Source organism: Vigna radiata, unplaced genomic scaffold (assembly GCF_000741045.1).
Source record: "Vigna radiata var. radiata cultivar VC1973A unplaced genomic scaffold, Vradiata_ver6 scaffold_396, whole genome shotgun sequence".
In the NCBI taxonomy this organism is placed as follows: Eukaryota; Viridiplantae; Streptophyta; class Magnoliopsida; order Fabales; family Fabaceae; genus Vigna; species Vigna radiata.
The window spans coordinates 61,851-86,070 of NW_014542622.1; the positions used below are offsets into that span (position 1 = coordinate 61,851).

At 34.5% G+C, this 24,220-nt stretch overlaps 1 protein-coding gene across 2 annotated transcripts; it reads right to left on the reverse strand.

Moving 5' to 3' along the window:
* Positions 1 to 304: 304 nt before the first annotated feature.
* Positions 305 to 18,590, reverse strand: LOC106780498 (DExH-box ATP-dependent RNA helicase DExH3). Of its 2 annotated transcripts, XM_022777003.1 has the most exons (20): positions 18,224 to 18,291; positions 17,895 to 17,962; positions 17,628 to 17,782; positions 17,399 to 17,486; positions 17,064 to 17,300; positions 15,950 to 16,045; positions 14,957 to 15,145; positions 14,608 to 14,767; positions 14,373 to 14,503; positions 12,983 to 13,153; positions 11,453 to 11,725; positions 9,578 to 9,772; positions 5,986 to 6,189; positions 4,460 to 4,529; positions 4,210 to 4,358; positions 2,451 to 2,759; positions 2,277 to 2,336; positions 1,655 to 1,807; positions 1,443 to 1,553; positions 305 to 1,267 (listed from the first exon to the last, which is right to left on the reverse strand). In XM_022777003.1, the coding sequence occupies exons 2-20, from the start codon at positions 17,931 to 17,933 to the stop codon at positions 797 to 799; spliced, it is 3,261 nt and encodes a 1,086-aa protein (XP_022632724.1). In that variant the 5' UTR covers positions 17,934 to 17,962; positions 18,224 to 18,291; the 3' UTR covers positions 305 to 796. The 2 variants fall into 2 exon arrangements, with proteins under 2 accessions (XP_022632724.1, XP_014524279.1); XM_014668793.2 differs by lacking the exon at positions 17,895 to 17,962 and having other exon boundaries at positions 18,224 to 18,590.
* Positions 18,591 to 24,220: the final 5,630 nt, after the last annotated feature.

The window sequence follows — 24,220 nt, forward strand, 5'->3', positions numbered from 1 at the left end:
ATTTTGCATTCTGGTCCAAAATACAAATTTTGTATTCCAAATTAAACATTCTTAAAAACAAAAAAAAAAAAATTCATTTTAAATTGTACCATCTTAGATATATTTTTAGAAAGAAGATGAATAGTGGCCGAAGAAAGGTGCGGTTGAGGAAGAAGGGGCGCGCTCAGGTAGAAGAAGAAAGGAAAGGAAGGTGTAGAGGAAAAAAATACCGACAAATGAGTCATTTCATAACATGATAGGAATAAAGTTTAAAATGTATGAGGGTGCAAGAAGAAGCTGCCTGATACCAGATACACACTCAAAGTCAAAATGAGTATAATCATTAGTATTTTTAAATGTGTAAGTACATCACAGCTTTTACCGGGAAGACCAAGCACCAAAATATATTGATCCTATTGAATGTTGCTATAAAAAATTGCAGGGCATGTCATTCCTAACTACAATTTTATGTATCTCGGTCTTGGACACAAGATATATATAAATATTGGTGTACAGAATGATACCAAAATTTAGTGGGCTAAATATACAATGAACCTCTAAGCGCCAGAAAACTGCCATGACCGACCATCTTATATTAACTATTTTATCCTAAATCAATATCAAGCCCTCCAAAAGGGGGAGAAATGAGAAAGCAAAGAGCCTAATATCACAAGTTATATTCCACTAAAAAAAATGCTTGGCAGGGGTCTCTCCTAAATCCCTTCCATTTACAATCATGCAACAAGTTGCATGGTGCTGGGCTACTGATCAAAGTTGAAAAGGATCAACTAACCCAAAACCATCTATGGATGACATGTCAATCATGGCGTCGCTTTGATTTTCTACGCTTCCCTAGGAGTTTTAGCATGTTATCAGTGACGTCGGGAGGAGAGTTATCATCTTCAGGCTGATTATTGTCAGAAGTATGAGTCAACCAAGCCAATGCCTCTATAGCAGCATCCCTTTCTGCAAGCTGCTTGTTTCTCTTCGGTTTGCCAACAAATTGCATACCCTTGAACTCCACCAGTGCCCTAAACTCATTCGTCTTGAGATGTTTGGTTTTGTATTTTGGTGGGGAGTGTCCTGCTCGCATCAACAGTGTTTGCAGCAAGCTCTTGGGATTTGTCCCATCTTTTGTGAATTTATTTTCATCATTAGAGGCCCTTGGCTTCCGGCTTTCACGGCCAAACACAAATCTTCCTTCACATTGATCCCCTGAAACCAGCTCCTGAACAGCAAGCATCAAGTACTTCCCTTCCTTGTGAATGTCAATGCTAGGATCTTCAAGCTTCATTAGTACAAACCCATTATCAATTTATTTTCAACCACCATAACAGATTAACATTATATTAATTCAACTAAAAGTAACATTATTAGAAAAAGTTAAAGCTCACGTCATGCACCAACCTCTCATTTGGTGAGTAAACAGAGAATGTTATTGCAAGGAAACGATATCTACTAACCTTCTTCTGGATAAGCTTATTGAGCGCTTCCTTAAGCTTCAAATAGCAGTCAGCTAAATTAGGATCCATGAAGAAGTCAACATATCCATCTAACATTTTTAGATGCCCAGCCTAAACCCATGAGGGGAGAAGAAAGAAAGGATGATGTTACTGTATTGAAATCCATAGAGATGGTCAACTGGAAGAAGCATGTGAATCAAATAACTAATCACCTGTATCCCATTACTTAGAGCACCACCAAAAAGGATAAGTATTGAATCAGATACACCAGTGGAATCACGGATGAAAACAGCATTGACCTTAACTTTCTCACCAAAAACCAACCATGGGTAAGGGATGGTCTGGTAACGTGCATTCACAGAATTCTGGTAAAATGATAAAACTAACCATCAGGAGAACAAGAATACTATAGGGGCAGGGAAGGGTTTATCTCAAACCACATTCAAGAAGGAGACGTACTTGTTATTTTGTATGTAAAAACTGAACAAGAAATGAAAACAAGACAATGTTTTCTTAAAAGCAGCACTCAAGAACAATTTAGATAGAGAAAGGGAAAAACATAGATAAAACACCACAGGTAATATTCGTATTATTTTCCAATTAAATTTCCTTTTCATCTCAGTAATTATTACTGCCGATTTAAAAATCTGAGATGAAGGCCTCAGTTACCAAGATAAAATTTTAATTTTAATTCGAGTCCAATAGTACTCGTAACAATATATCTAAGTTTCGTCAATTGCTAAAAGGTTATTCAATTGAATATCAACCATTATACACAACATGAATTTATTCATTTAAGATGATAGAAAAAATTTAAATTGGTCTGTCACTTACAGCATATAATAAAACCTGGCCATCATCGATTGTTTTAAATGACATGGATGTCTCCCTGTGCTGCACCGAGGAAGAATTAACTAAATAAATAAACCAATAAAAGCTCAAGTAGTAAGCCAGGTGAGGAATTTACTATGGAGAAAGAAAAGAAATTATAAGAAACAAATAACTCACCACCACCGATGCTATGCCAGGAAAGAGTCCAGAACAAATGACAGCACGGACAAGAGACTGATTGTGACTCAATTTGTTGATCATGCTTGCATCTGCATCTACCAAGCCAGCATCTTTCAAGATGAAGCTAAACTGCTTCCGAAGTGAATGAATAGCCTGAAGAGTTTGGGCAGAGAGAAAATTTCTCCAGCAGTATTCATAAGACGATCCTTCTCTTTCTGCATCTTTCCATCCTTCATATGCTCGAACAAGAGCCATATGATCACTGTAATCTTTGGCAGAAAACCTAGACTTTGCTGTCCCTGCTAACTGAAAACAAAAGCAAAAGCTATATTTAGTTATTTTAAGTGTAAACGCAACCTTTCTGGTCAAAATAATAATGCGTGACAATAAGAAAAGCAATTAGCATATTACAGAAAAAATGAAATGGTTCAAAGACTAGTTAATATGGCCCATCTTATATCAAATTATTACTATTATAGAACATGGGAATCACGACATCAGATACCAAGATGAAGGGGATATTAAGTGTAGGGTGAGGTGATAACTAATGCAAATTGGCTTATGCACAACCAACCAAAGAAAGAAATGTGCAAGTTCTAAGCTGAAAGTCCAAATTTAGTCCAACAACAGTAGTGAGCACACCTTCTAATGCATCCCATAGTTAATTGTCACTATGTGAAGCAGACAACGCTCACTAAGGTGTGGAGAAAAAAGAAGGGAAAGAGTAGAAGGGACTGAAGGTTCCTGTGAGGAATGAAGGGAATGTGATTGGTAATCAACCCAGGAAATGGCATTGTAACGACCTGCACAAGAAGCAGGTGAACGGAAGGAAGTAGATTGTAAGAGAGCATGGAAGAAGGTTTGAGTACAAATTGGAAGGGAGGTGACTGTGTATTCAAAGAGCCTGTTACGTCTGTCTCCGACATTTATCTTTATCTTGGTGAATTTTTTTGTAGTATTTATTTTGCACAGATCATTATTTATAAAGATATTACATGAATATCAATTCAGCAATAGGAAACCAGTGTAGGATGAGAATACGATTTACAGTAATCATTCAGTATTGCTTTCCAATTAAACAGCATTCTTGTACCAGTTTCTGATCACTGTGAAAGGAAAGATTTTATTCAGAAGGACAAGATTAATAAAAAGGTCTTATCCCACTTGGTGAAGTCAGCTACATGAATTGCATGCACCATTAGACTCGGTTAAAAGTAGGATGACAAGACATTCTAGTAATTTATTTTTTTAGAACAAACAAAAGAGACAAATAGGTTGAAACTATGTCTGAATACAGCACGAGTAAAGGTTTATATAGATCTGTAGAATAAATACACATGAAGGGAGGGTAGACGATTATCACAGATAATATGCCTATAAACTATATTTATTACAATAATATATTGTATTTCTAGATTTTCAACATATTTATTTACAAATCTCAATGTCTTCACCATCACATTAGCACTGTTCACAGATCTAACACTATTGTTGTCACAGTTCACCATGCTAAATATGAGATTATCCGTTTCCATTAAATGTTTGCTTAATCACATTCAGGGATATAGCATAAACATCATGTGTAGACCTAACAACTTAAGCTTTTGGAATTTTGGTTCATGAAATATATACCAAAATTAGTCATAAAATATTGAAGCAAAAGTTTGTATTCATTGTTTAGCTACATAGCCAAATTCATATAAATGCAAAGGTTATTAGAATCAATTCTGCACAAAAAGGTAATGAGCTGACTTACATCCCTCTTGTCTTGGGGCAAAAGGAAAGGATCCCTGACACTAAGGCCAGCTACAATTGTAAGAACAGGATCAAAGCATCGAAATATAGCTCCCATTATTAACATTTTGCCCAGCTTGGGATCTACAGGAAGTATAGAGAGAAAACTCCCTGATTGAAAGAAAATGGAAACAAAAGAATTACTTATAACCATCAAACATATTCATAGGCACATGAGAAACCAAGAAAATAGGATAGAAAAATAGACTCACCGAGATTTGTAAGATTTTCTTTTTCATCCAGTGCTCCAATCATCTTCAGAAAGTCAATAGCATTTTGAACCTGTTCCATTAAATGGTAAAACATGGTATCTTTACTTAATCAATCATAAGGTCTCAAATATGTACACACGTGTATGTACGCAAACTGCAGGAAATTACAGAATGGGTTAATGCGCTCTTTGCTTTTGCCCCAGTTAAAAAACAGTCAGAAAATGTAATTTGACTTAGTTAACAAATAGAATCACATAATTCGACATTTTAACATGCAATTTCTCAACACCATAACACCTTTCAAACATTAATAAGCACCTATCTCCAAGCCAATATCATTATTTTCATACTGGAAAACAGAGGTTTGAAGTTGAATTGCTTTCATTTAAATAAAGTATCAAATAATTTTGGACTAATACATTTTTTTGTAGATACGATCTAACTATCAGGAACTTTCAACCCAAAACTAAGTTTAGAAAATTAATTATCTAACTTGTTATTAAAAAGGTCAGTAGAGTAACTTAAACTGGTCTCATTTTATCTCTTCTCTATATTTTATATATACATACGTATATGGGTTAAGATCCCTTTACACCATGTGCAAAAGTTGGTTAAATTACACCTTTAAAAACTTTTTATAGAAAGCAAATTTAATTAATCCAACAATTGAATTTCATATACTATATAATATTATCATGCATAGACAATTTCAAATTATTTACAAATTTATCACGTCACTTGATTATAACATATAATATGATACTTAAATATATAAATATTCATTATTGGATAACATATCTAATTAAAATTGTTGAGAATGATTTTAGTTCTTGAACTTTGTCACAAAATTGGAATTTGTCTATGTCTGAAATTTTCATACATTTTAGTTCCCAAACAATGTAACTAACTTAAATGCTAGCATTAAACATGTTTGATATGTCAAAAAAATTTAACGTAATTGTGTTAAAAGGGCTATATTCATTCATTTTTTTAAGACCAAAATATATCAAAGTTTCAGATAGGGATGACTTCCAATTTCACGTCAAAAACCAGGAACTAAAAACATGCTTAACCAAAATAAAAATTATGTGAAAACTTTTATACATGATCTTTTGAGATAATATCATGAAATTCCACGTTTAGGTTGGTTAAATTTGCATTGTATAAAACTTAGTGAAGGTGTAATTTAACTAACTTTTACACATGATTTAAACAACCTCAAAGGAGTTGACATAGGAGAGGGTATTAAGAGAGAGTAATAAATGTAAGAGAAAAAAGAATACAGATAATATCAAATCATACTTTTTAGGTAGAATTTGAAATTGTATAATTTTATGTAATCAAATTACTCTTTTAAACTTCTAGAATTTTAAAATCTCTTAAAATTTCCTATCCCAACAATATATTTAGACATTAAGCATTTTAAATTATCTATAAAAAATGGATTATCCTCTACAAATTTATAAGATTTACTTTGATTTGTTTAATACAAATATGCATTACAACTAAAGAGCAATGGCACTTACAGCTCGTGGCTCCGGTGCCTGTAAAGCTGCTGATAAGAACTCTCCAATGCTCTCAACCTGCAAACTTTTTATTTGCAAGCAAAGAGAGTTCAAGGGTGTTCTCAGCAGTTCAGGAAGTTGGTATTCAGAAAAGGCTTCATAAACACATTTGGGGTAAAGGTGGTAGCATTCTCCTGGCTGCACACGACCAGCCCTACCCCTTCTCTGCAACCAAAGAGGCCAACAAAAAATAACACAATTAGTTGCATGTTTGACTGTTAGAAAAAACAATAACGACTATGAACATGCAGCATAAAAAACATCCCCAACTTTCAAAATTTAAAAGACAAATGACAAAAAAAAGGATGAAGCTTGCAAGCAGCAAAAATATAGTAAAGCAAAAATATAAAGACCTAAAGAGACATGAGAATAAGAGCTTAATTTAATTTCACTGTTTCCTCCTCAAGACAATCCCATGTGTTAATGGTAGAACTTCCATTCAAAACCCCTGCCCTCTCTCAACAATCAACTCATGATAGCCAAGACAATGCACCTCAAAGCTCTTACATTAAGGTTCAAGGAAAAAGTAGAGGGCGAAGGAGGGAATTCATATTTAAAAGAGGGAATTCATATTTAAAATAATCCTTTGGGCTAAAAGGCATGTGGGTTGACTATTACACACAATTAAGGAGCAAGATTGAGGAACATAAAACTAAAGAAATTCTTTCTAGTCTAAAAAACAACAGAATACTTGACAACACAAGCTAGCTGGAAGCCTTGCCTGCTGACTTGCAAAAAATCCAAAAAACCATTTGAGTCAGAATTAATACATAGATCCTAGTCCACACCTCAGCGATAATAGAAATAAGGCTTACATCACGCAGTCTAGGCCATTACATAATGTGAAAACAGATCGACAGTAAGACAGGAAAAGAAATCCTTCAAAAAAACTACAAGGCTAGAGGAAGAAAAAGCAAAACCTAAAAAGACACAACTGAAAAGCAAGCCACCACAAATGTCTGAATACTAACCAGAAGACTTTTAAAAGATAAATTTCACACAATGGCAAAAACCATAAATAAAGTCAGAAGCAACATTCTTAATCTCCTACCAGAAACTTTCAGACTTTTGTTAAGATTTTCACATTAGACAGGAATATGACGGTTAAGAATCAGAATAAAAATTTTGTTCATTATAATCATATAATCTTAATTCTAGAGGAAACAAAATATTCTCCATTCATACACAATAAATGTAATGATCCTATATAACCTCATCCGTTGTGTATTCTGACACACGGTATTCAGTACAATGTCGTTGTGTTCTATATTTCAGCAATGGCCATATGCTAATACTCCTTAAAAGACTTAGTCTTTCTATCTTGAGCCAGCTTTCAAGAGCAAGTTAGGCTTGGTTCATTTCTAGTGGCTTCACTAAGACTTCTTGAATCATATTTCTCTCAAAATGGGATTTACACTCATTTATATATTATAATCAGGTAATATCATTAGTCAATATGGAATCTCCAATACACTCTCACATTGAAGACTAGACATCTTGACCATGGAACAAAATATTTGTGGGTGACCTAATTGTAGCCAGATAGCAAGTAACAATATAAGTCCAACAAACTTTACTAGGATAGACTTTGATATCATCTTAAAAATAGACTTTAAGGGTAATTACACCTCACAAATCCAGCTTGCAAAGTCAGGTTTTCACCCACTTATATAAACTATAGTTTGATTATATTTGTAGTCAAAGTGGGATCTTCAATACACCCTCTCACACCAAGACCTAGACATTTGAAACATGAAAATAAATAGTTATGGGTAGTTTCATTGCAGCCTAATAGTAAGTGACATGATAAGTCCAATAAACTTTGAGGAAAGGTTTTGGTACCATCTTAAAAAATATATTTTAAACTTAACTCAGCCTCACAAAATTTCAAAGCGAAACATACTCATTTATATCTTATAATTTGGTCATACCTCTAGTTGATGTGTAATCTCCAACACTTTCCTCTACCTGTTTTAACTAAATTTCCTCTAAAGAGTGTTTGTTATTCTCATTATTCACCCTCATTGTCCAAATGATGATGGCCCAGAATTTCACTAATAAATGTGTCTTAAATTGTTGGTTAATCTGAAATTTGATCTTTACCAAAAACTATGCTTTGACAAATGAATTTTTCGTAGCTGGAATCTGATTTTCTGAATCGCATCAGGAAAAATTCTTCTTCTGGAGTTAATTGCACATACAGGAGTACTGACAGCTCTGTTATGAAACCTCACTTGACATTTCTTCTTTTCTGTGTTTTTCAGCAAACAATTTCTGATACTATACATACAGCTTTCATTAGTTCTTTATATAAAATGTATTTGAACTCTTGGTAATTCGTCAGCTTAGCAGAGTTAGTTACTGCCAGCAGTTGTTTTCTGGTAATAATGGTATCAATTCTCTATGCACTATAAACCCTGATCTTATAGTTTAGATTCAAAACTTCAATAGCAAACTTTTCAGTTTATTAAATTTCTCTCAACCTCTGTAAATCTCTGAATTTTAATGCAATCCAGTCCTGACACCATTTCCATGGATTTCGATCACACCTTCACAACCTCAAATTAGACCTCTTTGATGTCTTCATCCAAGCATATTGATTGCTAAACACTCATGGCAGTTTCAAGATAAGATCATTTTCAATCTAAAAGTGCAGTGTAAGTTCATCAGTTATACTCTATGCATCACAACACCAAAAAGGCTTCTACTTTAGAGTCTAAATATATCGAGGATTTTCTGCAGAGAGAAGATATATGGCTCTGCAAAGAACATATCTAATCCCCTCCCAGCAACTGGAAGTTGTTGTCATATGGTTCAGATTATCTCGATGATCCTGTCACCTACGGGTCCATTGCAGGTGCTTCTGATTGCATGGCTATCACTCATGGCTATCACTCAGCAAGAGCCAGGCTATGCAGTAAACAAGATCTACCAATTGATAGCACAGCCCTTAAACTCTCAGTCAAATGGATTCTTAGATATCTTCCTGGTAGTACGCTAGCCCTCAGTCTTGCCTTGCAGCCTGCTTTAACTAGTTTTCCTCTCACTCTGCAAAAAATTTGCCATGCTGATTGGGCCTCTCATGTTGATGACAGAAGGTCCACATCTGAAGCTTGTAGTTGTGTGTTCCTTGCCTTGGCAGCCTCTGAAGTCCATTGGGTCTAGTCACTTCTGCAAGGACCCCAAATTCAGCTTCCTACTCCAGCCATCTATCCATGACAATTGAAGCATTGTTGCTTTAAGCCATAATTCAGTTCAGTATTATCGGACCAATCCCATGGAATTAGACATTTGTTATTGTCTGATTAAAGGTTCTTACCAAGTCACTCATTCTTTCCTAGTTTTTGTCTGATTGTTTTTGTCCCATTCACTTCTCCACCAAAGGCTGTATTATTTTCACATAAACAACATATAAACATTTACCAAGAAAAATATTAGATAACCCGGCTCCTAAAGGTAAATACAAAAGGGATGGAGCATCAGTAGCAGCATGAACACTACAAAAGTTAAAATAAAAGCAACAACAGTGAATACTCGAGATGTAGATACTTGCCTGACGTGCAGATGCTTGTGATATCCAAGAAGGTAGAAGACAAGGTGTGTTATTCAAAGCATCATACGTGGTCTCTTTTGCTTTTCCACAATCGACCACAAAAACTATGTCATTGATTGTTATACTTGCCTCAGCCATATTTGTAGCAAGTATTACTTTCCTTATATTTGGAGGTGGTTTCTCAAATATGAGTTTCTACAAAGAATACATAATGCAGGATTTTAAATAATTTAACTCTAGACAACGTGATAGAATCAAATTAGCAGGGAAAAAGAATACTCAATTATCAGTACAATGCACTTACAAGCAGAACATGAGATAAATATTCTATTATCATCATAAACCTCAGTACTATCTACCATCAATTAATTTATGATCAATTAGATTGATTCTATATTTATGTTAACGGTATAAAATAGAGTAACTTTATATTCCGTTATTATATTCTCTCCCCAATAAATTGAATGCTTCAGTTGTAATTTAAACAAACAGAATTCATCATATACCTTCTCAGTTTCTCTCTTCTCAAAAAAAAAAGGTACATGAAAACAGATAACTTTTTAAATAAGAGAGCAAGAAAAATGAATTGCAAATTAATGACAGGGTCTAAGAAGGCATTCCCAGAAACATACATTACAAGACTTGATTTTGAACCCAGAAATTCTAATAATGTGGTATGCCTATCATATAACAAGATACAAAATGATAAGTGGATCCATATTTATTTATGTTTGCTGTTTTCTTCCCATCCAGCCTCCTCCTAATCTACTTTCTCCTTTTTCCTTAATACAAATTATTATCCTATACAAAAACTGTTAGAATAATGAGAGCTGACTACGGGCAGTTGACGGTCAATTAGTCCACTAGTGTTAGAATGGTTATAGAAAACGGGACACTAAATTAGAGTGGGTTAGATAGTTTATGCATGAAGAGAGAAATCATTTCTGAAGGGCAAATGAGAAATGCCTGGAGAAGAGATTAATATTTTTTGCTGTGTACATTTTTCGCTCAATCAATGATATCATTGTTCCCTTATCTCTATTTTCCTCTTTGGTTCCTAACAACATGGTAGTCAAAATCGCAATCCAGAATGTAAGATCATACGAGTCTACAATATTCTACTGTCTCCGATCTTGCTTCAGTTAAAACTCACGTTCTTCACAGATTATAGTGGATCGCCATTGTAAATCGCAACTTGTGTAGGAGTGGCAATTCTCGCAATGCACTCCCTCCCAATGGCAAGGGAGAAGCTGACAGAGCTCATGGTGGTGCTTCTCTCGACAACGTCACCTCTCTGGCAGCACCTCTATCAACGATGACTAGCAGCAGCGACTCTCACGGCCTCAACTTGCCTTTTAATGGCAACCTCGACACTGGCCTTGCTGCAAAACTCTTTGTGAAGGGTGGTGGGAAACAGCTCTAAGGTTTTTCTTAATGGGTTGAAATTGTTTTCTAACCTATAAAGAGCCCATTTAAGCCCAACTACTTAAAACTGTTACTGCACCCAAAGAATAACAAAAAAAAGATGCCTCTCTAGAAACAGCCCTTGTTGAACTGGGAAAAAAAAAAGTGACTCTGTTAAAACTGGCATGCACTGACAATATAAAAGAGTGACTCCCTCTCTTTGCACAAGTGAAAAGCCTGCTCTCCCTTCACTAAAACATGTTTAGACTACCGCTCTTACATCTCCAAATTACAGAAATTTTCACTTTTTTTTTCAGCTATTTAATGATGATGTACTATTTTATTTTCTATATTATAAAATTCAGTTATAAATTTTGAGTGGCCTAAAATGATTTTTTGGGTGAATATAAATCATGAATAAATGGAGATGCAATAGCACACCCAAAGGATCCAACAAAGGAAATAATCAACCTGTTCTGAAGTTGCCATTGAACCATGACACGTTAGAAGTAGAATCCTATTGGGATCTCCTAAAAGAGGATGTGCTTTAAGTTGATCTCTTAGAGAACTTATATCCTCCCATCCGGTCATAAACACTAAGACAGCACCTGGACGTTCCTTCCGACATATATGGCATAGAACAGCCTCAATGAGATTGAACCCTATGCAGTCAGGTGCCCAAGATGCCACTGAATCACGTGCCCTGGAGCTGTAGTTCTCAAAGCTTGATTTTGAAAGAGCATCCTATTCAACAGTATGAAAATCAAAAGTTAATTTTTCCAACATAATTCAGTTTCGGTTTCTAAGACAAACAAAAAACAGAGAACTGCAAAATATTACTAAAATATAGGGGTGGAAATTGCATAAAAGTCACCACTTAATGTTTTTTATTTTCCTAGTAGTTAACCACGTTCGATGTATCTTATGAAGTTGTGATAATTTAATTGTTCTCTTTGTTGAAGTATAATGTCTTTATTTTATTATTAATATATTGTTAGGATTTTCTTAGGGGCTTCCCGCCCTTTACCTTTCAGAACTAGTGTCTTCTATATATACAGTAGTAAGTTGTATTAGTAAGAAGTTAATCAAAATATAAAAGTTTTCATTTTCTTTCAACTTTAAGTCTCTTGAAAATAGCTGAAGCTATTTATCACCTATGTAACCCTTTTGATTATAAATAGATCAATATACTGCGTGGAAAGTCAATCTCAGGCCAAAAAAAAAAGAATACCTACATTATTTTGGGCAACACAGAAGTTAAACATATATGCAATTGAAAATATAAACGCTCTATGTCATCACTGTTGTGATAAAAATATTGGTGGCAAGATTGAGAATAAAATTTTGTTTCGGCACCAAAATAAGCAATAATTGGGAATCTTGTTAATAGGATATTAAGTGTACTACTAGAAGATGTTAGAAGCTGTTAGAAGCTGTTAGAAGGTATTAGAAGGTTCAAGAGATCTCTTTGTAATTATTACTTTGGGGTTAGAATTCTCTATATATAGAGGTTAATGTACTATTTAAAATAAACCAATTGAATAGAAATCCTCTTTCTTTCAGATTAATCCTTTCAAATGGGAGGATATACAATATCTTTCTATCTTCCTTAATCTTTATTCGATTTTTCCATCTCCTTCCAACCCACCCAATGCAATGAAATATAGATGAGGAAATGAAACCAGAATGAAGAGAATGGTAACTTTGCTATCACATTAATAAGTTAAGAAGAGAATGGTAACTATTCTATCACATCAATAAGTTAAATGTACAAGAGAATGAAAACATCCCAACCCAAACCACTCATTTGTTGTTGACAGACATGGTGATAGGATCTAATATCAATTGAATGTCTACTAAACATTTTCCAGTACATTTTCAGACTAAACATTTCTATCTTCCGAGATTGCACAAACGCACAGAAAAATCATGAAGAGAGATTCTTAAGCATCAATTGAACTTGTACATATTAAAGGCCAAATGTTTAAGGTTGCGGCACACCTCAACAAGAGAAGTGATCTGATTTTTCCTCTTCCGTGGTGCTAATTGCTTTTGTGTTTTCCACAGTTTCTCTTGACCATAATCATCAATTTGGTTGAAGGAAGTCAACTTGTATCCAGTCATTTCTAACACATCTTCTAAAAAGTGAGCTCTAACAGGATAGGTGAAACCCTGGGTAATGGAAACAAAACAATTGAAACCACCTCGTTCTATGAATAAACATTGCAAAAAACAGAAGAAAAAAAAAACTTACAACAAAAGAGCATGTATTGCATGAAATGGTTGAATCATTGCAAGTATATCATTTAGCATCTAATAAACATTACAAAAACATTTTCAGCAATTTGTTTCTTTTTTCCTTTTCTTTCTTCAATTATCATCAGAGAAACTGAAGTCATAGAAGCTAGAAAACATTGTTAAAAGGAAAAGGAACTACAGAAACCTTACTGAATGCAACCTATTTGATTATTCTAGTGATTTGCTTTCATTCTTCTTAAACAGGTCTTCATATAAACACTCACTGTATACACCATATCTGGCAATTCTATTGCCCTATTTTCCTTCTTCTGGAACCAAGGCTCCAAACACACTCACTTAAAATATATGGCATGTTAGTAACTTACCGTTACTCTTTCTTGTCCTTCTGAGATATAGGTTTCATGCGGTCACTTTATGAGACCATTAAGGCTAAGAAGGGGAAGAATGACATCACAAGATAACATTTTGGTATCCTTGGCAATTATAAAGTCAAAATTAAGGTCCAATATCCACAATGTGGGGCACTGCACTCAGGCTGAAGAACCATTCAGTAGGATAGAGGCACCCAATGAATTAAGACTAATGAATTTTGGAAAATGTTGGCATGCTATCATTGGAGTTTACTTTTCCTTAGTCCTATGTGAAATTTAAGCAGCATTTGACATTTATGAGTATTATCTTGGTATATTGTTGAACAGTGTATATATTTAAGCTTCTTATTGACGAATCTCTGAATCATACCATGTCTTACTATTCATTCACATTTCAGACATTGATCAAACAATCCTAGATGTGATTCACCATGAGTTTGACATCTATGTTAATAACTGTTTTATGGCTATAGGAAGATAAGCTAACCACACTCTAAACCTTGCCCCCAACAATGGAATATATAGCAGCTTAAAAAATGTCTTAAATGCATTAAAGATCAAGCACAAATTTGAACATACAAACTGCATGTACTCACTCATCCACCCAATCACTACCATACCATGCCTAGCATACAACAATTTGAATGTCAACATTAGTAAACATTTAATTGCCTATGCACGAGCTTCTATCATTTGGAGTAATTGAAGTTCAACTGTCAACACAAATAAAAGCTCAACTACAAACTAGAGGATCATCTTACCGGAATTCGAAATGTAGGAGCACCTCCAAAATAATTTGAAAATAGCTCAGCATTCAAGGTGGCACTCATTAAAACCAACCTTAAATCCCTACGCCGTGGAAGCAGATCCTTTAGCACAATCAATAAGAAGTCTGAGACAAACACAAACCAACCGCCAAAAGCATAAGTCTTCTTAAATACTTCTTTGGCATTATATAAGGCATTAACTGATATTAGATTGTCAGTCAGGAACTACCTTCATTCATGCCTCTTTCATGAATTTCATCCACAAAAACATGGGTTATACCATTCAGATTACGATCACTGAGCAACCTTCTAAGTAATATACCACTGGTGCAAAATAGAAGATGGGTGTTTTTCCCTTTCATTCCTTCTAATCGAACTTTGAAGCCCACCTATCAAAAAACCTCTGTTGTGGTATAGCAGCAAGAACAAAGATATTCCCAATTTTAAAATCCCATTCAAAAGAAAAAAGAGTATTTTATGAATCTTATATTTTCTTCATGAATAATATGTGCATCTAAGTTTTCTTTAGATTTACATGTATCTGAGTTTTGGTCCATTTCAAGAAAAGCAGAGCTTACTGTTTCACCAAGAGGCTCTCCACGCTCGGCTGACACTCTCTCAGAAACTGCCATGGCTGATATTCTTCGAGGCTGGGTGCAAATAATGTTACAAAATGCTCCACGGCCAGACTCTATCTGTGATTCTAATACATATTGAGGAATTTGAGTGGTTTTACCACAGCCAGTCTCTCCAGATATAACTATCACCTAGATCATTATTCATTAAATAAGGTATCAATTATGAATACATAACCTCAACTGAGTTCATACATTCAGTTCAATCATAGTGAAAACCATAGACGGTGATAACATGTTTGATCTGAAAATTACTAGACGGATTGAATAAGGACAGATTGAATTTCACTGAGTAAAATTCAATAAAATGGCATAATGATAAGGTTGTAGAGCTGTTAAAAGTAACCTGCTGCTCATCTCAAGCCTTCCCATCATTTTGAAAAATTATATTAAGTGCATAGCATCTATTAATTTTAAGTCAGATGAAAATACCAAACTAATCATTCAAGGAAGAGGACAAAGGACAGATTATAAATCAATTTTAAAAAATGTTCGATAAAGGGCATGAAAAGACCAATAAAACAAATTTAAATACCAAAAAAGAAAAATGTGATCTAATTTTGATATGCCTTTCATTGCAAATTTTTCCATAGGGTGTAGTGCTTATTTCAAGGACCTATTAGTGTATTTTAAGTGTTGGTTCAGTTCAATTCAGCTTAAGTTTACCTACTTTTCAGCTGCGGTTAATGCCTGTATGGTAGACAAAGACCTAATTGATCTAGATTTTAGATCATTAAAATCTAACTAAAATACTAAGTGTCAAAGTCCAGTTTCATTCTTCAGTTCTTATCTGTTTATTTTTTATAATGATGTCCTAAAAACCTTGTGGGATTATGGATAGTCCATACAGTGTTTGGTTTTCAAAGTTCAGAGTCCTAAAGATGTGCTGATAGCTAACCTGGCACATATGTAATGAATCACAATTAGCAAGCATACCTGATTGTGTGCTATAGCTTGAAGTAAACCTTGCTTTTCCATAAATGATGGTAGAGACTTCCGGAACTCCAACATCTTCCTGCCTTCAGGTGATTCCTGTACTCAAAAAAGTATAATATATATAGTTTAGAGCCAAAAGTATGCAAATTATTTCAAGAACCTTCTGCTTCATTAAAAAGAATAAAAAGCCATAGGTAAAATAAATTGTATTTTTGGAAATCTCAATTCACTAAAAAATGTTTGTTGGCTTAAAAGATAGGGATAATGTAAGAAGCCCATTATGCAGACTCGATAAAACTTACAGAAACCACATGTACCATACTCATATACCAAGAATCAGCATAGCTCTATGCAACACTACACACTTGTATCTTGACTCTGTGTGCATCTATACACAACCATTTTAACTATGTGGCTCTAGAGTGCTTAATGGCATGAAAATATCTTATGTTCATAGAAGTTGGGCATTTTAAAAACAACAAAAATATTATTATTTGTTTGTAAGATAGCTAAAGTAAAACTTGCGTACGAGCAACCAACTCCAAACTTCATTTGCAAGCTTTTAATACGAACATGCAAACATCCGATTGGTAAGCCTTCAGATAAATCATGAATATTCAAATTTGTATAGCAATTAATACTAAGTTCTTCCATTTGTCAACACACAAGCTTGCTAGCCAGGAAGACAGCAGCAATAGTATCATTTATGACCAAGTAACCAATTTTAGTATCGGAAAAAGAAAAGGAAAGTTGTTCCTTTTTTCCAATACAATAAGAAAAAGGAAGACAAATAATTTGCTACAGAACGGACTGTACAACAGTGGTTGTTGGCCAAGCTAGAAAATTAGAACCTAGTCTCGTGGTACAATTTAATCTTCAGTGTGAGTAATTGTGTATAAGATATAATATATGCAAGGACAAAAATATTTTTTTATTATAAGTTAGAATAACCACACAAACAAACTAATAATTTCGGAATGAAATTAGTGCACAAAAGAAAATTAACAAATTACAAAAGTAAACCCAACAAACACAGACTCTTAATTGTGACTAATTCATGCATGTGTGATACCAAACAAAATCTAACAGGAAAATTCAAGAAATCAAACAAAACCTGCCAAGCTCTTTGCATATTGCGCATCCTCAAACTCCTCTTTTGGAGAACCTTTTCCATGACAGATTCATCCACAAAAGAATCATCATTTTCGTTAATGTCTATTTCTTTAACTTGATTGGTGGAGTTCCCATCATCCAGGCTGGCACTTGTCTTTGCAGAATCTAACTGAAGTCTATCAAGGTACTCCTGCAGCAAACCCTCAACCCTCCTTTGCAAGCTTAGTGGAATCACCACCTGTGACAACGGAATGTAGGAGAATTATTTTTCTAGGATACAACCAATCCTAATACAAATTGAAGTTTTCTACCCACCGGTTGTGGCAAAGCTATTACCTCTCTTTGTGGACGTTTGTCATCCAAATCTGGACGGTAGTTGGGAAGAGGCACCTTGCTTGCAACGACCACTTTTCCAAACAACTCACTGTGCATTATGATAACCAACACGAATCATTGATTAAAAACAAAAAGACGCAGATTCTTTAAAAAGTCTGAATATCTCTTAAAGTCAATGAGTCTTTATTTTTCCTCTCATTTCACAAAGCATGAATGTGTATTATTTTACCTGTATAGCCCCATTCTTTTGGCAAGGTTAGCTATCTGTTCATAGTCCCTCCTATCTTTTTTATCTCTTGATACAATTTCCTGGTCCTTTTCGCTGCGTAACAGCATGCTGAGTTTCCATTTCCACTCGTCTACATTGGCCACCGTAGACGATACCTACAATAACCATTACATTTTCTCAGAAATAGTAGCCCTGTACCAGAACAGACCATGATTTTCAGAACCTACTGAGTACAAAAAAATAGATTCCATTTATTCCAAATTGAACCTTAATCAAATTCCATCTCCGATTGAAAAACCTCAGCATTTGTAACCAAAGTTTTTGTTTTTACAGAACTGCAAATGTAGAAAGCATATTCATAACCAGTTCATAGGTATTAAAATATAGTTAACTTCAACTGTATTATTTTTCAATTTAATCATTGCAATCAAAACATACTAACATAACTAGACAAAGCGAACTTCAAATACCTAAAGAAAAATAAAATCACTTTCACCAAAACGACACGTGAAACATCTAACTAAGCATATTAGATAAGCAATAAAATTTGAAAGAAAAAACAGAGAGAGAAAGAGAGAGAGAGAGAAAAGAAGAACCTGCTGGTTCTCAAAGTCACCGTCGTATTCATCATCGGAAAACTGTTCGAGGGAATAGTAGCTGGAGAAGAGGCGAGTGGTGGCGACGGAATTCGCATTTCGTATGGAAGAAGGGGAAAACCTGAAGAGTGGCGTTGAGGTTGGAGAAGAAGAAGCGACGCAGTGACACGTGAGGTGGTGAAGTTGAAGGGACTTGGCACGTGCTATAAGCAGAGACACTGCAAACTTTGAACTGCGCATCGTTGCAGAGGCATTGCGGTGTTGCTTTGATAGTGTCGCAATGGAGTTTGAAATGTGAAGAGATTCGTCCAATCGGTCTCTATCAACCCGACCCGTTTTAAGTTTTGGGTTGTTTTAGGGTTGGGTCGGACTACACCGAGCGTGAATACATACAATGAAAAAGGGGTATGCATAGCTTTTCTTATTCAATTAGGTAAACTTAAGAAAAAATTTATTTAAATAAATAGATTAATTTATTAATGTATAATACACCCTTTAATTAAGTTTATTATTTCTAGTTTATTGGATGAGATTAATTTATTAATATAATACATCTTTAATTAAATTTATTATTTTTAGCGTGTGGGATGAGTCTTTTCTTCACAACAATGGTTCTTCTTCTAATTATTGTTTTTGAGTTTAATTCTTATTCATCAAAACTAATTGGAATACTTGATAAAGGTTCTTCAATATCAAAGTCTCTTGAGATTCTAAGATTAATAAATGCATAATTAATGTGTAACCAACCACCTTATTTCGAATATCTATTTATAAATTTTTGTGATGGGTTTTTATTAAGGTCGGTCCAATTACATCACAAACATGACTAATCGTGATTAAGCCATTAATAAAAATGGTTTTTCAAGTTGATCCGCTTTTACCTTGATCGTTTGGTCGATATGAAGGTTTGATTGTTTGTTCTAAGGTTCGGTTCTTGAAAAGGCAAGAATATAAGAGGAGGTTTGGAAAGGAAGAGAGGAGATAATTGATCGAGGTCGTACCCGAATCAAATTTAATATTCAATTAAATGCAGTATAGACTAGGAAATGACTCCTGGGTTGTCTCTCAAGGACCAAACATTAGTTTAGTCATTAGATCAAACACTTAGTGGGGGGTTTTGTGAAGAGATTTTATGAACTGAAATAAACTAACTAAAGTACAGATTTAAAACAGTTGATCACTAGCTCAATTACATTGTTTTCAATCACATATTAACAACAGTTTACCGCTCCTCTAACCCTTAAACCAAAAGAGTTAGTCAACTAAGTGAAGATTAATCCTATTGTCATAAAAGTGAATTAAGCAAACGCAATGCTCACATTCAATCAATTCTGCACCACATAGTTTCATGAACTAAGCGAAGATTAAACGTCATTTGGGCAACTAAGCGTATACCCAATTGCAAGTACACAAACAGATTCAATATTGAGCGAGACAAGAGCAACGAAATGACAATCAAAGTCCACAATTCTCATGGAAACGATGCAATTTCACTAATGACCAACAAAGCACACTTAACCTATCATTAAAACATAATTACCACAGCAAAACAAAATTGAAAACATTGAAGAAAATGCGGAACTAAAATCTGGAACGAAACATCAAGCACAGAAACACAATTGAAATTGAAATGCAAACTTAAATCAAAAATGGAAAACATAAATGCAATTGGGAAACGTAAATGGGCAGCCATGAAAGAGGGCAAAACAAAAGTTCATAGAATACTATGTAATTGAAAACGAGAATGAAGGAAAAAGACAAAATGGAAATGTAATTGCAATTAAAAACAAGATTCAATACAATAAAGGAGGAAAGGAAAGAACACAAAACCTAAAACCCCCCAACAAGGGGGCTAGAAACGTCCCAAGCTCTACATCTAAGAAGAAGAAAAACAAAGATGACGGAGAGAGAATGACCCTAAATCTAAATTAGGGTTTATAAAACCCAAAAGACAAAAATGCCCTTCCTATGGGCTTCTCCTAAATGTTGACCAAAAATGGGTCCAAAGTCATAAAGTTTCACTAAATTACATTATGAACGAAATTAAACTATAATGTTGACGTGGGTAATGGAAAATGACGTGGCCACACTCCTTTTGTCCCAAAATATGATTCCAAAATTGTCTTGCAAATAATAATTGGAATAATTAGGCCCAAATAATTCAAATTAACGAAAATAAGAATTAGTAGTCCAATTAAGCCCAAATAGTGAAAATGAGACAATAATGAAGAATTAAACACAATTTTTTAATACAATTCGGTGTGGAAAACTAAGTGAGTAGTACAAAATATTGATTCATCAACAATTCTGAAAAGGTTAAAGAGAAAGTATCACTAGTGCAAAAACAACTTATAACGTCATGCGTTTAACGTCGAACCACTCAATAGCCAACGTTAAAAATGACCAGTGGTACTTTTGTAAATAAATGCAATTATTAAACGTCATTTAGAATTGTAATTTGACGTAAAAGAATATAAAACGTCGAATGCCTTAGCGTTAGACGTTAAAAGGTTAGTGAATTCAAAAAAAAAAATTGAGCGGGAGATTGAAAATTCAATCACTTTATCTTAGCACACAACACCCTTTTCTCTGCTCAAACTTTTTCGAACGAAGTTTGACGACCATCACATGTAATCTTTCTTTCATCTGATACAAATGCATGTTAATTAACTACTTTAGGTATGATTTTCATTTGTTTTCACCGATTATTTTCGTGTTCTTGTCCTTCATAGCCACATTCTACTTTCTCTCTCACTGGTGGCAACACTTTATTCCGATGAACCGAGGTTAGTTCTCGTTTTCATTTTCGTTTTGAAGAACTTATTTGTTGATAACTTGTTTGTTATTATTTTGTTGAACTTGTTTGATGTTGTTGTTGTTTGGTTGAACTTGTTTGTTATTATTGTTTGATGTTTGATTGAACTTCTTTGTTGTTTGTTATTGTTCTTTGATTGATCCTATATTACTGTTCATAGTTCATGCTTTATAAAATACCAAAAACTAAAAATTGTTGTTTTTTCTGCTTTTCAAGTCTCATAGAGCTGTAAAAGAGGATCACAATTATTTAAAAAAATTAAAAAAAAATTGATTAACGTCGTATATTGACAAAATTCGACATTATTTAACATCGTATATTGACAAAATTCGACGTTAAATAACGTTGTATATCGACAAAATTCGACGTTAAATTAACATCGAATTTTTTAAATTCGACGTCAATTTAAGGTCTCCTGATTAGAGCCGTCAAAATGGGTCACAACCACGGGTTCAGGCTGGGTTAGGTTTGAAAAATACAACCCACTTATGTGGGTCAGATTTCAACCCGGCTCATTTAGACCCAACTCATGCGGGTTGAACCCGTGGTGAGCCGGGTTGGCCTACCAACCCACCTACCTAATTTTATTTTTTTAATTTATTATTTTATTTATGAAACCCTACAAAATAAAATACTTTCTTCACTCACTGTGTATACAAAAAAAGTAACCTCTGATCTCACAAATCACTCTCACGATACTTGCTCTCATTTAACGGTGCTCTCACCCTCACTTCACTGAAATTCTTCAAGGAGCAGGTAAAACACTCTTCATTTTTTCTTCTCTTTTCTCCACATTTTTCTTTTCTCACTTCTCTTTCTTTTTTTTTCAAAAACCTTATAATGACAAAAATAGGGGTTTGCGAATTTGTTTTTTTGTTTTGGGGGATTTGAAGACATGGAATGATTTTTTCATGTTCTGACATGCTTGTATAAGATTTTGTTCATTTTATTTAAACAATTTGAGTATACATTATTTGAACAAGCTCTTTTTGATATATTTGAATTTGGGAAATTATGTTACAGATTAAATTATTAATTTTTTGTTGATGTTGTTGAGTACTGATTCTTTTTTTTTTACTAATATTTTTTTATTGATTGTCGGAATTGTTCTGATATTAGGAAAATCTCTATTAGTGAATTTGGAGACAACAAGAACAAGGGTCAAGGGTTATAACAAGAACAAAAAATGATGAATATAAGAAACTTATTTGTATGGTTTTTGTGTTTGTTTTTGAATGACATTTGAATTATATTGTACTTTTTATTATTATTTTGAATTGTCTTTAACATAATTTTTTGGAAGTGAAAATTGTTTAAATTTAAATTACAGAAAGTTTGCATTTTTTTTATTTTAAAAAAATGTAATTAAATGGGCTAGTGAGCCAACCCGTGGTGGGTCGGGCCGGGTTCAAGGTTTTCTGGCTCGCTAATAAATGAGCTGGGTTGGGTTGACTCACTAAGTGACCAACCCGTGGTGGGCCGGACCGGGTCAAGCCGGGTTACCCGTTTTGACAGCTCTACTCCTGATATAACGTCGTTATCGAATTCGATGTGAAAGGCAAAAAATATTCGAAGTTATACGCTATTTTTGTACTAGTGCAAGAGCAAAAAAGAAAGAGACCTTGAGACTGAAAGCTCTAGGCAAAAGAAGGAAGCTTATCCAAGTAAGGGGTGTTAAGCTAGGTCTACTTTTTCTATATGAGTGTTGTCATGGTGCATTCTCATCTTTGTTTTTGTTCTTGAAGTTATGTTAAGGGTATACATGATTGTTGGGGTGTATTGGGTTTCTGAATTTGTTCAAGTAAATGTATAATGCTACACTTTAAACAATGCATCATCGGGGTATGTAAGGATCAAGGTTTGTTGAATATAGTTATGTTGGTCTGAATGTATAAGGGATATCCTTTGGGGTAAGGGGTTAATTGTTGAGATTGTTGACAACACAATTTCTATATCAATCTAGTTTTTTATGATGACAACACATTGCTTAATAACAAGTACATGTTGTTGTTGCATTACATGTTCTTATGCTGATTAAATTGTAATATCTATTGAACATGTGTGTGTGTATGATGAGTCAATATTTTCTTGACTTTGCTTAGTTTATTGTGCTAGAATTAATCAGGGAATTGTGCTTAATTGTCCGGTATTTTCCCGTTTTTCCTAATAGTGCTTAATTTGACCGAAAATTCTAATTTTAATTAATTTGAATATTTTGAGCTAATTATTTGCATTATTAATTGCAGGGAAAATTTTGGAGATACAATTTGGAGCATTGGCAAGGAGACAAAATAATTCAAGACTCTCAAATTAGACATTTTAAATTTTAGTTATATTGTAATTTAATTGTTTAAACTTTTTGGACAAACTTTTGCACATTGGGCCATTAAAAATATGAGGGGCCCAAAGATTGTAGGACACTTGGCACCTAGGGTTTCCTTTTATTTTTTTAGGGTGGACCCCACCCATTTTTAGGAGGACACACGTCCCTAGCTAGGGTGACCAACCGTCACACTTCAATTTTTTTGGCTGGGAACGCTTTCTTTGATGAAGGTTGAAAAACAATGATTTTCATATGTCAATTTGGACCAAATTACACCCTTTACTACTCGGAATGAGCTTAGAATCAAGCAAAACTCAATAAATGAGTCTGAAGAGAGTCGAAAGTTGTTTTAAGCGATTTTATGCTTATTTTGCATTGTTTTGTAGCTAATTTGAGAAAAGTAAGAATGGAGTTGAAGATACAGGTCGTTGACTTAAGAAAAGAGCAGAAAAATGAAGTTTTGAAGAGTCAACGTACCGCCCAATGGCACACTTAAACCGCCGGGCGGTCCAGGACGAGGAGTAGGCAGTATTTCACGTTGAGAGAAACCGCCGGGCGGTGGCATGGGAAACCGCCGGGCGGTGGCGATTGCCGCCGGGCGGTGGCGACAGGTTGTGGCAAACCGTTGGGCGGCACACTCAAACCGCCCGGCGGTAGCACGCTGGACTTGGGCCTGATTTTGACGTACTCCTCACCTATAAATACCCCTACTACGAATTCAGAGTCATTCTTTTGACAGGGGAAGACGGCCAGACCTAATTTTACTCTCTGGAGAGGATCTCTTGGATGCTTAGGCTCCTTTTCATCTTTTCTAGGGTTTGCTCTTTCATTCTTCTTCCATTTTTCATCTAGTTTCACC

Coding starts and splice junctions, on each gene's coding strand:
- LOC106780498 (XM_014668793.2), bottom strand. CDS start 18,463: ATGCGCAGTTCAAAGTTTGCAGTGTCTCTGCTTATAGCACGTGCCAAG. Junction 15,146..15,949: donor AAGCTATAGCACACAATCAG/GTATGCTTGCTA, acceptor ATAATGATCTAG/GTGATAGTTATATCTGGAGA. Junction 11,726..12,982: donor AGATCACTTCTCTTGTTGAG/GTGTGCCGCAAC, acceptor ACTGTTGAATAG/GATGCTCTTTCAAAATCAAG.